General features: G+C 40.1%; 4 protein-coding genes across 4 annotated transcripts; 3 read left to right on the top strand and 1 right to left on the bottom strand.

Moving 5' to 3' along the window:
- Positions 1–1,626: 1,626 nt before the first annotated feature.
- EAE98_007051 (uncharacterized protein) lies at positions 1,627–3,309 on the top strand. The gene is made up of 7 exons (XM_038954674.1): positions 1,627–1,707; positions 1,769–1,870; positions 1,991–2,048; positions 2,141–2,451; positions 2,516–2,677; positions 2,743–2,976; positions 3,031–3,309. The coding sequence occupies exons 2-4, from the start codon at positions 1,775–1,777 to the stop codon at positions 2,314–2,316; spliced, it is 330 nt and encodes a 109-aa protein (XP_038808816.1). The 5' UTR covers positions 1,627–1,707; positions 1,769–1,774; the 3' UTR covers positions 2,317–2,451; positions 2,516–2,677; positions 2,743–2,976; positions 3,031–3,309.
- Positions 3,310–5,641: 2,332 nt separating this feature from the next.
- On the bottom strand, positions 5,642–7,181 carry EAE98_007052 (uncharacterized protein; the record flags this gene model as incomplete). The annotated part of the gene is made up of 2 exons (XM_038954675.1): positions 5,642–6,087; positions 6,140–7,181. The coding sequence occupies 2 exons, from the start codon at positions 7,179–7,181 to the stop codon at positions 5,642–5,644; spliced, it is 1,488 nt and encodes a 495-aa protein (XP_038808817.1).
- Positions 7,182–7,965: 784 nt separating this feature from the next.
- On the top strand, positions 7,966–9,521 carry EAE98_007053 (uncharacterized protein; the record flags this gene model as incomplete). The annotated part of the gene is made up of 3 exons (XM_038954676.1): positions 7,966–7,993; positions 8,071–9,400; positions 9,455–9,521. The coding sequence occupies 3 exons, from the start codon at positions 7,966–7,968 to the stop codon at positions 9,519–9,521; spliced, it is 1,425 nt and encodes a 474-aa protein (XP_038808818.1).
- A 3,659-nt stretch (positions 9,522–13,180) lies between these two features.
- On the top strand, positions 13,181–14,352 carry EAE98_007054 (uncharacterized protein; the record flags this gene model as incomplete). The annotated part of the gene is made up of 3 exons (XM_038954677.1): positions 13,181–13,539; positions 13,607–13,956; positions 14,009–14,352. The coding sequence occupies 3 exons, from the start codon at positions 13,181–13,183 to the stop codon at positions 14,350–14,352; spliced, it is 1,053 nt and encodes a 350-aa protein (XP_038808819.1).
- Between the last annotated feature and the right edge of the window lie 1,826 nt (positions 14,353–16,178).

Raw genomic sequence — 16,178 nt, forward strand, 5'->3', positions numbered from 1 at the left:
TCTCTGTGATTATCCGGAGAGAATGGTGCGATAAAACTCCACGCCATCTTCGTGACCATGATATCCAGTCGCCACAATGGAAAAGGGAAAGAATTAACGGCACATGGGAAGAGTCTGCAAATAGGTTCTTGCATAACCTCTGAGATCCCCAAAGCAGTAACTCATAGCTTGAGCGTGCTTTCAGAGAAGATTTAAACCGATATACACTTGTATTGCAACCCTCTTCGGATTGGAAATGTACCATTGAGTTCGAGAGGAGGTAGAACATCTTTTGATTAAGGTGAGCGTCGGTTCTCCGTATGTCTATCTTTCCTGACTGCCTTTTGTCTGGGTTCCTATCTCATATTAATCGTTAGTAAGTCTCTCTTATTTTTCAATGATTCTCGCAACAGTTTCTAGTTAAAATAAAATAAAAGGTAATACGAGATAAAGAGACAAAAAAGAATCATACCGGCATCATCGATTCTCTCCCTTACAACAGCCATCGCCCTATCCTTCACTTGCTTGTATTTTTCCTTCCGCTTCATCGATATTGGATGTATTGGGCCCGAGTAGAAGTTCTGCTTCGACGACCATAGGGTTTGAAAGTTCCAGAACGAATCCCGGCCAGATCCTCTGAATCCACTCAAATGACTGCCAATAATTTGGTTGCGGGTGGTTCCATATGGGAGTGGCGAAAATACAGCGGTATTTTAAATATTGGTTATCGTTGGCTGAACCCTCTCCATTTGATATTTTTCATCCAGACCTCCTCGTCCATTTTTTTGCCCCTCAAGGGCGAACCATGGTTAGCGGAGTAAAGCCTTCTGGGCCTAGATCGGAAGATTCGCACAAGGACTGGCAGTACCAGTCGCAGCTATTGTTCATACCTATGTGTTTAATATAGGTTGGCTTGGGTGTTTGTTCGTCCCTACGGATAAGAAAGTTAAACAAAGTCGTGTAGCTTCTATGTTCCCCCCACGTACCACCCACGATCCCTCAACAGCCCGGTGGCACATATACCTTTCTCTTGATTTTTGTTAGCATATCATCATAAGTATGGAAGATACATAGAAGCGATAAAGAACTTACTGGCTTTCAAAAAATGCGAGAGTTTCTTGCGCATCAAAGGTACACGCGCAAAGGCGGCTGAGGAACATTGCATTCATTCTTTCAATCAATGGATCTATCTACACGGTCTCAATTGCTTCCACCTCAACTGAAATTAGGGGACTCGCTCCTTTTCTTTCTTGTTCGCAACAAAGAACCAGCCTTGTCAGGGGAAAAACGAGGGACTTTGTATTAACCCATTCGTATTATCCATCACCTTCTTCCAAAGCAACCCAACTTCATGGTAATGACCGGTCTCTTTATCCGGTGAGTGATTTAAAGAATCAAAAGGTTGAATGTTGACTTCTGGGTGGACAATCGAAGGTATGTAAGTATAGAGAGGATGTTGGATAAAGGAACATTGAATGATAAACGCGACGAGGCTAAGTTTGAAGGTCATGATATTTCGTTTGTTCCAAACATTGACATTCTTGAAGGACTTTGGCCGGAAAAACAAGGTAGTCAATGTAGTACTTATCCGGATAATGCCCAACTTATATTCATTTCGAATTTTCTTTTGGATTTTCCCACAAAACTTATATTTGTTAAATTTGAGACTCTTCTTGTTTCTTCTCAACCTTTTACAACAATTCAATTGATGAACAGAAACAAAGACAGGTAATTCCTCTATACTTTTATCCAGCATTTACTATGAGCAACGAACTGATTACTTTGGAAGCATCTCATGGCTTTGTTCTGCCAGTCCCAGTATTTGAAACCCAACATGGCATTACATAGGATGTGGCAAGGTCGAATCAAATTGGCCCACGAAAATTGTGAAGTAAGTCCTCTCCTTTTCTTCATGCCAGTTTCGAAACTTTCCGGCAGGTCATGATTTCAACTCACATCGCATTTCGGTTTGAAATACTCAGTTCAGAACAAAAGCTAATCAATTGCATAGATCGCCGCTCAAAGTCCAATCCAGTTAACGGTTCTGCCCGCTATGAAACGACCTTTCCGTCAAGACTCTCAGCATCCTGAAAGCCAAGAATGTATGCAATACCATCAAGTGGAGCGCGGTTTCAATGTCCTTTTCTAATGAATTTCATAGAAATGGTGCATACAATACTAAAGAATACTTGCGAGTATCTCCAGTATGGAGCGAATGCACTGCGCAGAGTCGAAAACTTTAAAAGATACCTGCGAGTATCTCCAATATGGAGCGAATGCAAAGTCGATAACTTCACGACCGCTGTCCCAGGTTTTGAACCTTTGCTCCTGGCATGAAGCTTGTCAGTATTGTTAGCCAGCTGGCCAATGGTCACATGGTTTTGTCCAAAGACAAGTTGAAGATCGATACTACACTCTTTCCGGAGGTGAATGCATATTCCTTAATTGCAATGACCTACCAATTCTTGCTCGGTGAGTTTATCATTATCCCCAAAATTTACTGACAACGACGGAACTAATTATTTCGGGTTAAAAGGTCAAGCTTTCGGAATTCATGAACCAAAGAGAAAAGGTCCGCTTCTTCCCTTGAGGTGAATGCAAGAAGCTTGTGCCGCATCACCCTCTTCCACGACCTCCTCATTCGATTTCGCTCCCAAAACAATTATTTCTCAAGACCTGATTGATTCATAACGTGGCCGTGAGTGAAATGAGTTCCTGATCTATGATCTGCCGATCTGTAATACTAATTATTATGATTTACAGTTCTGGCGGAAACGATGCGAGTCCATGAGAGAAGGCAGAGTCAGAGCACCGCAATCATCGACGTGGCAGAGGTGTCATTATAATACCACCGACTTCAGGAATCCTGATCAGACCTGACGGTATTGTCACTTGTACCAGTACTTCAGGTACAAGAGAGGAGAACATGGGACAAATACCGCTGCTGCACATTATGACGGTCAAGTCTCCTCGGCAGAATTCGATTGTTTCTACTCGGTACTATTGCCTCTCCGTGTGTCAATGATTTCACTTATACTAACAACAAGACAGCAACTCGCGCAAAACAAAATTTGGGTTATGAAGTCCGGGAACCTCCTCGCCCTTATCGACCGAGAATAAATATCAACGTGAGGAACAGAGACAGAGCGGTGGAGTGTGCGGATGGATGTAACCTTCGAATTCCTGATGTTTATTAATATGGATCTACTACTTCCAGAAATAAAACACTCCCTCATCGTTATTGGCGTGAGACTTATGACCTGTGAATAAACAGCTGTGAAAAACGAACCTTGGTGGGTGCCAATGGTCATGACCTCAGCACATCTGTGTAGAACGTTTGCCGGTCTGCGAGGGTACCGGCATGTAAACGAAGGAAGTTACCATCGACAATCAGCATGCGTAAGAAGAAATATGTGAAACATCTCGGAGGTGGGTATAAACTCCACGGAATATAGCTTTGGTGAGAAATGTGCATCCAGGTCGGATGGAGGATTGCCGCTAACATGTACCGGTATTCCACTCGACTCTTCCGTTTGCGGAATTATAATGAGAATCTGCGACTGCGCAAATACTATTTATCTTCACTATTCTCCTTTGTTTCTTCTACCCAGTTCCTACAAAATCTCTGATAAGGCCCAGCTCTCGATATTCTGGATTGCAAGAAACACTCCATTGCGTACCGTCTAGGTTTTCGGGTCTCGGTCCGTTCCTGTCTTTGTGTCCTTCGACCACGGAAACAATTCACGACGGTGGATAAATTGATTTGAATAGATTCTGGTCTTTAAGAAATAAGTGGAAAGACCGAAGTCATGTGCGGTAAACCATTATACACAGGGATGGCAAAGTTTCTCATCACTGTAGGCTACGTAAGTGGACACAGGAAATTTCTCAGAACTCTTCCACTTTCAGCTCCACTCACACTCGAACAGCTATTCAACAAAACCAGAACTTAAAACCACAGCCCATGCAGATTGAGGAAGAAAGCGAAATGGATAGTTAAAACCACAAATTTCACGGAGAAGAGAATACCAGGGGAGTTATAGCGGTGATGAAGCAAAGCAAAGCAAAGCAAAGCAATTCTCGGATGCTGTCTACACAATGAAAAGGCTAATAAGAATGAGAATCATCAGCTCGATACTGATCTCCCAGAATCGAGAAATCAAACGTGCGCGATGCAATTAACACCACGTTGTCAAAATTAAAATATTGACTAACAGTCTTCAGAAGAACCTTGGGTATCTATCATCCGAACCCAAGCGAGTATCACCCCAAACCCAAAAATCTCAAAATCTCAAAATCTCTACACATCCCCTCCCCTCAAAAAATACCCATGAAATTCTCATCTCAAGATACCTACCCAAGTCCCGAGCCTCCAAATGTCATCAAATCGCCCTACCACATCAGAGGTCCCACCCGAAAATTAAAAGATGAGGTATCTCGCTTAATTATGATTAGTCAGCTGGGATTTTCTAGCTTGGTTCACCAGTTTGGTCTGACTTACTGAGTAGCTGTAAGACTAGGTTTCGGATTGAGGTACTTGGGGGTTGGGGTTTTGATGTGATGAAGGTTATTTGATATGATATAACAATCCTAGAATGAAATAAATTAAATCAATTTAACATCCATCCGATAATCATAAAGAAACCTATAATTCTCTTAAAAACTAAAAAAAAAACGAAAAGAAATATTCATACCTACCTAGGTTAAAGATGACATTCTATACTTCCTATTATTCTATTCGAGTAGTTAGTTTGTTAATGTTGAGAATGAGATGAGTATATCGATTGATGTTGGTTATTAGATTGTTGGAGATGAGTTTTGTGAAGTGGTGATATAGAGGTAGGTGGGAGGTAGGTAGGTGTATGCTTATTTTATTTGAAATGGGGAACTAGTTAGATTTCTTTGTATTTACCTGTTTGCCTACTAGGTACTTAACTATCGAGCTACCTACCGATCTAGATATATCGTTAATCATAGATATATATAAACATAAACATTCATTCATTCATTCGTTCTCTCTCATTCTCATTCCATTCTATTCCATTCTATTCCATTCTATTCCATTCTATTCCATTCTATTCCATTCTATTCCATTCTATTCCATTCTATTCCATTCTATTCCGATTTTTTCTCTAATCTATCCTCTCACCTCTCACACTTCAAATACATCACCCAATGAAATCTAATCTCAAGAAATAACACTAAAATTATCAATCTACTAAAATAGACGATAATTCCTAATTTACAAAGAGAAGGAAATGAAATGAAATGAAAATGAAGAAAACAAGAACCCCTTTTATCATTCTTTTTATTCTGTGTAATTACAGTAGCGTGTGCGATTTTCGTATATCGTATCCTTTTTGTCATCTCGAGCTTTTGTCATATCGATTCTCCCATCGTATCATCCAACCCTTTGAAACATCACCCATTCTCCAACCCTCGATGCGCATGTTTTCAATCCAGAAGAAGTACTTTTAACCAGCACATCCAAAGCCCCATTTCATTCCCCTTTTCCCAATTTACATATCATTCCTACCTTTCTTGAATACTCATCTCCCGCTCTCAGTACGCATCTTCATTCCCGCATCACCACCCGCACCCCCACCCACCTCCACCTCTATTCTATGCCTTCCCATCCTATCCCATCCCATCCCATCTCACCCTACAACTTAAACCCCGGCGGTCTAACCACTCCCTTCAACCCCCCCTCCTTCCTCCTACAAACCGCAAACTGAATCCTAGGCAAAACCGGTACCCTCTCCTCCCACATCTTCTCCATTCTCTCATTCCAACTTCTCCTCGGATTCGCCATCTTATATTCCATTCTCGACTTATACTTTTCCTGCAATCCCGGATTATCTCTCGTCATTGACAACAACAAACAACTCATCTTTCCAACTTGTTTCTTAAACTCTGGCGTATTGAGATCCTCCAACAATTCAGCTGTGGTTTGAGGATCCATATGACCAGTGTAATGTACCCAAGTGCGATAACGTTGTAACTCCCAGTATTGATATGCGGTTTTGATGGCGCGCTTCATGTTGAGCATTTCTTGGTATCCTTCGTAGTCGTGGAGATGGTTTTCGGAGATGTTGGTCCATTTGAATTCTGGGTGAAATTAGCAATGTGCGACTGAAATCGAATGAAGGAGAGAACTTACCTTTAACTCCAATGAGACTTTCAGTGCGATAGTAAATTGTAATCTCCTTAATATTGAACGGATGGAAATGACCAAGTGTCCTAGTAGGAGGTGATATAGCTGTTGATGGTATAACTGCTGACCAAGCTTTTGCGACTTCCTTAACATAAAGTTCACGTCTTTCCCGAGCTGTTGAAGAACTCTTCATCAACATCAACATAGTATCACTGGAAAGAACTGGTTGATTAGGATCTAAATCATAGAGAAAAGCATTGAGCGCAATCCTTCCTTCGAGTTGATGTTCATGTTCGATCCAAAAGGTTTCGTGTCCATTGGAAAAATCATACATTGGCATGATACGATCCATTCCGTTGATATGACGATAGATAGTTGCTGGACCAGTTTCCGAACCCAGTTCCCAATTCATCTTGGAGCAAAAGGTACCATTCAAACTCTCTTGGGTGTAGATACTCAACCCAACTTTACGTGCTTCAGAGTTAATGTAGAGAATATCTGGTTGTGGGCAAACCCATTTGAAATCATAATGACGTACCGATCCACTACTGAGAGGAATCAATTGAAGACTTTTGCTGATATGATCATAGATATTGATGTAACAACTGGTGGACGAATGAACAAATGGATTCCTAAGACGCCAAACAGGTACATCTCTTGGTGTTAAATTATTGGCATATTCTTCCCAAATTTTGAGACGAATTTCTTTTGGAAACTCTGCGAATTTCGGAAAATCGGGATCGGTATCATTTTTCATGGCAATCTCACGGTAAGACTTGATTTCTGCTCTTGCAAGACCAGCAAGATTGTGGCTCTTTTTCATTCGACGTAAGCCCAATTTTTGAGGATGGCGTGAAATGAGAGAAAGGTCGAATGGAGAAGAAAGACGAAGTTGAGAAGGTTGGAAGTGATGAGCGGATGGGGTAATGCGATTTTGAGCTTTCAATTCATGGTGAGTATGGTGAAGAGCAGGACGACAAATTAAATCGAAGGGGAAACAAGGCTGAGTGACATAATTTTGTTCGATTGAATTCGATTCGTCAATCATCTTGACCAAATTTGAAGATGCGCGACCTTGAGAAAGAACCTAGAGCCAAGAATTGGATGTAATTTGAGAAGAAAATGAAAGGCGCAAATTCGTTGGAGTGTAAGAGTGAGTAGAAGGATTGAAATGAGCGCCAAGATTGGTAGATGAAAACCAGGATCTTGATAAAAGAGCGTAAAAGTGATGATTGGAAGTGAGGAAAGAAAGAGATATAGTTGCTGGCAAAAGTCAATGGTTGAGGTTTGGGGTTGAAGGTTGTGGTTGTGGTTGAATGTTGCGGTTGAAGGTTGTGGTTGTGGTTGAAGGTTGTGGTTGAAGGTTGAAGTTTGAAGAATTGATTCTCAAAGATACTTGAATTTGTTTGTGGGGAACAAATATTGACCATCTTTGATCCCCGATCCCCGCAATGAGGAGATTGTTATCAGATCTATTCCCATCATGATTGAGGAAATATTCCCTGGTCTTGCTAAGATCGGGGTAACCATCTTTCACTCTAATCATCTCTCACCCTACCTAACCTGAGATCTCAACACTTGGTTCGGGTCGGGAACCTTGACAGTTTGACGATGTCCTGCCGAACTTTTCCCTTGGACCGCCTAGGCATATTGAGGATATATTTGGGGATATATTGTGGAGCAAGACTTTACTCACGTGTTTGACCACTCATAGTTAGCTGGTATATCTTTACCAAGAATGCTCCAAAAAGTAGTATGGTTCTTATGACTATGTATACCTAGGTAGGTAATAATTAATGATTAATGAATACAAATTAAAGAAAAGTAATTCAATGTGGTTTGAGGCAGAGCAATATATCAGTATGTGAGATGTGAGTATGTGAGATGTGAGTACGGTCCAGGTGCTGTATTCTGTCAAGTGAATTAATCCACACCAGGTGCTCTGACCTTGATTCTTGATCATACCTCCAATACTGATCAGACCAAAGACTCGGACATTTCATCACTGAATTGGGAAGAATACCGAAAAGGAAAAGGGAAAGGAAGAGGAAGAGGAAGAAGAAGAGGAAAGGGAAAGGGAGAGGAAAAAGAAACAGAAACCCCCACGGAAGCAGACCAGACTTATCAGGAGAAAGAAATCGATGCCGTAAAAACCTTGGTAACTTTGTCAAAAACAATCTCCAACATGCCGACTGCACCTTACGACAACAAGAAGGAACCCAATCAACTTACAACCGATAAGACGGCACATGAGACATCTGATCATGGGAATAAGTTGCCAATAGAAATTTGGATTAAAATCTGGGAAATCGTCGCCAATGACAATCCAAGAAACCTTGACATCTGGACTTGGAGTGAAGGACCTAAAACATTATGGGAGAATGAGAAAAAGCGAATAATCTACGGCCCTCAAGATTATTCCACTCGAGTTCGATGGAATCCATTCAAATTCATAACAACACAAATCGTCCCTCCGATTTTACACATCAGCTGCCTCTCACGGTACATTGGTCTGAAATATTATAAACTCGGCTTTGGTTGTCACTTTGGAATGTCCAAAATCCCCTCGGAAAGTCACTCAATACTTGAGCCTCGGATTTACTGTCATAGAAATTATCTTGTATGTCCAATGGGTCGTTTCAACTTTATCGAATCCGAGTGTTCTTGGAATCAGTTCCCCGAAGAAATATCCGCAATTGCCTTCAATGTAGGTAAGCTCAACAATGTTGACCCAAAGCCGCACAAAGATAATGAAGATTATAAAAATCAAATTTCTCACGAGCATTTCAGTTATGAGTATTCGAGAGGTCTCGTTCAAGATCCTGATAAACTTGTAGGAATGAATTTCTTCTCTGAAAGCTGTCAGGGCGCAAAATTTTCAAAGCGTGCGGCAAAGGTTTACCTGGATTCTTTTTCCGACTACATCTCCAAACAAGGCCCCAGAGATTTTCGATTTACACCCTTCATCGATGACTCGAAACGTCGAGGCTTAGATATAGATACAGATGCACATTTCAGCTTCGATAGTTTGTTGGGGCATGCTGCATTTACCAACCGTGTAAATGAAGATGGTCCAGACGATTGGTACAACCTTTGGGGAGAATGGCTTCAAGATGGGGGGTTGACATGGCTAAAAGATGGGGGGCCAAAACCTATTGGGATCCAATATGATAACCCTACAGTATATGATCTGGATAGATATGACTATTATGTAGTACCTTGGATGGAAGAGGAATTTATAAATCGTGGTGTTCCCAACATTGGAACGTAAGTATAATTTTCTTCAATCCTGAAAATATACAAATACTAATATCCGTACAGGAATTCTGAATTTTGGGTTCCGGGAGTCCCTGAGGTTCGTTATATGAAACTCGAAATTCATGGTTAGGTTTTTGATTGGTCTGTATGATTGGTGTGGAAGTGGTATGGGTAGTGAGATCGATGATGGATTGTTGGTTTCGATTGAGGAAGTGATGATTGATAGTATTGCGAATGGGTTATATACCTGATGATTAGCGGTTAAGATTTTGATCTGTTGATGGATTTTGAAGTTATTAGGTGGTAGGAATTATGAAGCCTGAGTAGAGACAGGACAAGGACAAATAGAGACAAGATGAGTCAAAATGAAGCACCAAAACCCAGAATATAGGAATCCACAACAGATAGAAGTGAAATGATAACAGTAAGCTTTTCAATATACAATCTCATGACCAAATCCATTTACAAAACATCCCATCTGATAATTTTCATGATTTACAATGAATGGAGTGAAGTTGGAAAAGAGTATTGTTGATGGAAACTATTCCTAATAGAGACTAGATCAACGGTAGATGCACGGATCATGTCTTGTCAACTTGGCTTGTCTTGTATATATGTACCTGCCATTGCCACGCCGATACAGTAGTACAAAGTATCGACGACCGCTGTTGAGTTGATATGAGCGAGCGAGCGATTCATAAATGATTTAGATACTAGGCTGCCTGTCAATGAAGAGGAGATGTATGTGTGTTTTGATTTTAAATGTGAAGTGGAAATGATGTTTCGATATATGTTTTGTAAATTTATTATGTGTATGATAGATATCTAGGTAGGTAGGTACTGGATATGAATACTAGGTATGTTAAGGATAGGGATGAGGGGAAGAGGAGAAGAGAGAATACTACCTAGGTGCTTCCTTGATTGTGGGGTATGTTCGGTAGTGGTAACGGGAGTGTGAACGGTAGTTAGCGGTAATACCAACGGCAGTTTGAAGATCCCTATTCCTTGATTAAGAAGATTCATCTTATTGATATAGTATACTTATCTAAATACTCGAGTACATAGATCCGGATTAATTATGAATTAATACTAGATAGATAGATAGGTATCTCTATACCCCAAACAACAAACAAATAATATACTCAGTATTCAAACATCTATTATTTATCGATACTACCTATAAATCGATAATTATACTATCTATCTATTTAATACTCTTTAAGACATATCTATAATTAAGCTTATTCATCTCATCGGTTTTGAGAATGTATATCTAAGTCCTTTATAGAATATAGATAAGTATCTAATGATAAAATCATAAATCAGGAGGTAATTTTCAGAGGGTTAATAATTTCTATTTTTCTTTTCTTTTCTTTTCTTTTCTTTTCTTTTCTTTTCTTTTCTTTTCTTTTCTTTTCTTTTCTTTTCTTTTCTTTTCTTTTCTTTTCTTTTCTTTTCTTTTCTTTTCTTTTCTTTTCTTTTCTTTTCTTTTCTTTTCTTTTCTTTTCTTTTCTTTTCCTTAATATTATATTTATTACTTTATCTATAGAAAATAGTTATTATTAAATCATCAAACATACTAAGAAAAATACTATTTCTCTATATTATTCTTTCTCAGTCTTTCCGAAGGATTAGAATATAAGTTCCGAGTATTAGTAGTATATATTTTACGGAACTCGAATATCTAGATTTTAAAAGGAATTCTAGACTAAGATAAGAAATTGCAAGAGATGATTCAATATATATTCACTGCAATGTAATATTTTTAGATGTATACAGATCATGAAAGATTGAGTTTAGGTGCTTTGAATGAGTATTCGGAAATGGTGTTTAGATGGATTGAATAACGGATTTTTTATGGTGGATAGATTTCACGGTTATTTTCTTGATTGTTGACGGTATAATATACTGCTTATGTATTTGAGTGTGGTATTAAATCGATATATAGGTCTTGTGCTTCAAAATTCTGAATATTATCGGAGGGTAAGGAGGTTAATCTTTACTTTTTTAATCACGAAAACGATATCCGGAATATGCATCACAGCAATCCATTCCCTTCCAATCTCAATTGAAAAAATTAATTCAATCTTCATCTTCACAAGATAAAAGATTTCCGTACTGCATTTCCAACATACAGCATTCATTTCCACATCGAAAGAATACACTATCATTATACCCCAAAGACCAAAATATTAAACATCGGGATAACTTCAAACGTGCCCAATAACACTCCATTCCTTCAAGCACCTGATTCACATACTCCATATTCACACACTCCAAATTCGCAATACGGAAGAATCCTCTCATGTCTCACAATTCCATGGAGGAACATTAATTTCCGTATCGTATCAACATGTACCGGTAAGGTATCCATCAGGTGCAAACTGTCTGACTCGAGACAACATTTGTTCGGTGGAGTCCAATCCAGGTACCGGTAAGTCACCTGGTATCGTTGGATCTACATAGGTACATCTGACCTTTATAAAATTCTGTATTACCATATACGGATAACAAAACCCGAATTCGGATTTGAAAGACCAAGAATTCATACTCCATTCACCCTTAATACCTCGGTAGATTCACACGCGGCAAAACTGCATTTCGTTGATCATCATCATCTTTTCTAAAAGCAGAAATCCGGGGTTAAAAATTCCCACCTACAGACGGCGTCAATTTAGCTCGCTTAGGTTACATTCTCCTCAATTATACCTGGATACTTTGGAACTGCAGAAGCAAAATTGATGCAAATTGAATCATGCAGGATTATTGCAGGATTTTCTTTTCATTTGAGGGTTTTCTTTTTTTTCGCTTTGGTCGTGTGGTTATCAAGGGGAGGAATATACTCTCTGTCAGGAGTATACGAAGTACTTACAAACAATACGTAAATGGTGAACCATTCCTTTCATCAATCGGTCCCCTCGGATCTTTCGGATAGCTCCCGAGGAATATTGAAAAAAGATACGGAGTACAAAGTATTATATAAGTCTTCCAGATCGAATCTCCAAAATTGAACCTCTAAATATACTATAAAAATGATTAATTCATTAAAATCGGATATTGCAAATATACTTTCAATAATTCTCCATGGTTCTCCTATTTTTAGTTACTCGTTCGTCGGTACCCCAAGTCCAGACTAGGTACATGAATCTTCAAATGACATGACATCCGAAGTATACATTTTCTGGAAGAATCGTTTCGCGCCAAGGAGAATTTCCCACGCTGTCATGCTTGTCCAAAGCATCCACAATACATACCCGCTGTTGCCCAGTCTGTCAATAAACGAAACGGTCCATGAGGACATCGATCTACCTTGTTTTATCCATCACAAACATTCATCCCAAGAACCATGATCACCATCCTCAGAAACTCCATCATTGGATCGGTAAAGTGTTTAGACTCATGTACCCCACAAATTACCCCTGAAATCTTTCCGCAACACGGAGCATCTAACTATCTTTGTCCAAATGAAACACCCAATTCCATTCCCTCCATTTCCATGTCGCTTATCAAAAGATCCATCTCTACCCCTCAACTCATCTTACTTCATTTATTTTTCATCTATTTCGAAAGAGTGGCGCGACGTCCACTCCTCCTTCGGGTCGCATAATAACCACTGGCTTACATCATTTCATTCTCATATATAACTCTTCCTCTTCTTTTGCCAATTATCCATTCCTCTTGGCCATCAAATCAAAAGGTTGATTCATTCTTTCTTGTACAAACCATTCTATCCCTTATTTTTAAACCCTCACCCTCCTTTTTTCGCAAAAAATAAAATCATCCATCAAAATGAAGTTTACGCAGGTCGCACTTCCTCTTCTTTTCTCCGGTGCTGCTTTCGCCGCTCCAGCTGCCGACAAAACTTTGAAAGCGAGATCAACTCAAATCTGTGGTCAATATGATAGTGTTGCCACGGGTGCTTATACCGTGTACCAAGATCTCTGGGGTAAAGATTCAGCAACATCCGGATCTCAATGTTCGACCGTTACTTCCTTGAGTGGATCGACCATTGTTTGGTCCACATCGTGGAGTTGGGCGGGTGCTTCAAGCAGCGTTAAGTCGTATGCCAATATTGCTTTGAATTCGGTTGTTACGGCTGGTGTGAAAGTTTCTTCGATCTCTGCCATTCCTGCGGTTTGGAAATGGGGGTAAGCATTTATCTTCACTTTTATCTTTAAAAAATAAAATAAAAATAGAAGTCTAATCTTTTCATAGATACACCGGTTCATCCATCGTCGCTGATGTTTCCTGGGATATCTTCACTGCCTCTACCGCTGGAGGAACCAACGAATATGAAATCATGATTTGGTTAGCCGCCATCGGAGGAGCTGGACCAATTTCTTCCACCGGTTCCCCTATCGCTACCGCCACCATTGCTGGTTATGAATTCAAATTGTACTCTGGACCCAACGGAGATACTACCGTTTACTCATTCGTTGCATCGACTGAAGCCACCAATTTCAATGGTGATCTGATGGATTTCTTGAACTACTTGGCTACCAATGAAGGATGGTCTACTAGCCAATACATTAACGTTTTGGAAGCCGGAACCGAACCTTTCACCGGTAAGAAATCCATTCTCCATTTCACATCCAAGATACTAATCCCCACTTTCAGGTAGTAACGCCGTCTTCGACGTCACCGCCTACAGCGTCTCCATCACCCAGGGAAGTGCCGTCAAAGTTGTAGCCAGCTCATCCACCCCCGTCACATCTAGCAAAGCAACCCCCACCACCACCTCCACCATCAAAGCCACCAGCACCATCAAAACCACCGTCGCAGCCATCCCCACCACCAAAGCCAGCTCTACCAAAACCAGTGTTGCCGCTGTAGCCACCAGCACCACTGCTTCATCCACTGGTTCTGTTCCTTTATACGGTAACTGCACGGGAGGACTCGCTTGTGCCACGGGTACCTGTGTCGAGCAAAATGCTTATTACTCCCAGTGTGTGGCTGCTTAAATGGATAGAGTGAGACTAGGTCTTTACAAATAGTTTACCAGTTTTCGATATCTTTATTTCTTCTTACATCACATCACATTATACATCACATCATATTCAACACATCACAATAAACACAACATCACACAACAGCAAAAATCACCAAGCGTCACAAAAGAAGTTTAAAGCTAATATTAAGCCTTACAGTAATCGCGACGATTATTCCCGAATATCTGAACTGAATATTTTTTAACGGTTTCTTATGACCGGATAATTGATGGATATTTCAGATACACATGGAGGAATATCTGATTGATGTACTAGAGGCAGATTTTGTATATACATTTATTTTCTGGAGGATGCATCCCATGAGGGGTTTATTTTTTGAATACATATCTTGAATGTTTTCAAACCTTTGATGTCTTGGTTTTATGTTGTGAAGATGTGATGTTGTGATGATGTGGATAAATATATTTGGAGTTGGGTTACACATTTATCCCGCCTGCGTATTACGACTTGATTATCCAGTCCATTGAGCGTTTATTTCGCTCTTTTGATTTGTTTTTACATCTCATCCCTTTTGGATATATAAATATAAATTAAGGTAAAAGCTATTTTCATCCGCCTAGGATCGCACTGACAATCATTTTATAAGTAGATAATTTATCATCCTAGATTGATTGATCATCACCCCTCATCACCCAGCCATACCTCTCCAATCCTCCACCCTCTCTCATGTTGTTAACATCACAAAATCATTCATATCAATATCCTACATCTCGTATACACATCTCCTACTCATCATCACACATCCTCATCCTATCCCCCTCCCCACTATCCATTCTCACCATCCATCCTCACCATCCATTCTCACTATTCATCCTCAATGTCCAAATCTCATGTATTCATTCACCTTCCCCCTCTAATTCCCCATTTCCCGATTTCCTCATCAGATACTCCTACCTCTACTCCACTCCACCCCCCCCCAAACCATTTAGATAAAGTAATGTTTCTCTTCATCCCCTCTCACATCCCCTCTCACATTACATCTCCTCTCACATTACATCTCCTCTCACATCACCCTACATATACATCTCTCATAAACAATATAATCTTCTACTCACACCCCCCCTCCAATCCCAACCTTTCCACTCCCAACCCATCCAACCCATCCAACTTCCTCTCCAACACCCCAATCCCTCTCCTTCCTTTCCCAAATGAACAACCTTCATATTACAAATTGTAATTCCGCCATCACTTGACATCACATACGTTTTATACCCCTCCCATATTCCTTATATAAACAAATTTAATTGTGTCAGGATTCCCTCCTCTTTTTATTATCTCCTCAACCCCTATAGCGATTTTTCCTTTCCCTCTTTCTCATAACCTCTTTCTCGTAACCTCTTTCTCGTAACCTCTTTCTCGTAACCTCTTTCTCGTAACCTCTTTCTCGTAACCTCTTTCTCGTAACCTCTTTCTCGTAACCTCTTTCTCGTAACCTCTTTCTCGTAACCTCTTTCTCATAACCTCTTTCTCGTAGCCTCAATTTCAAATCCCCAATCCCCTCACTTATAATCTCAAATTCCTAATCCCAATCCCCTCATTTCCCCCATCTCACCTCCTTCAAAAATCCCACCATCTTTTCATCCCCCTCTCTATACTTCCTATCCCCATCTTCAACCTCCAACTCACAGCCAATTTAGCCAACCCAAACCAGTATTATATATCAAAACAAAACATCCTCACACTCATATATATACTTTACAATCCAATCTCTCTCCAATCTCTCTCCAATCTCTCTCCAATCTTTCTCCAATCTCTCTCCAATCTCTCCACTCAAATAC

The sequence above is a fragment of the Botrytis deweyae genome (assembly GCF_014898535.1).
Source record: "Botrytis deweyae strain B1 chromosome Unknown BDEW_016, whole genome shotgun sequence".
Classification (NCBI taxonomy): Eukaryota; Fungi; Ascomycota; class Leotiomycetes; order Helotiales; family Sclerotiniaceae; genus Botrytis; species Botrytis deweyae.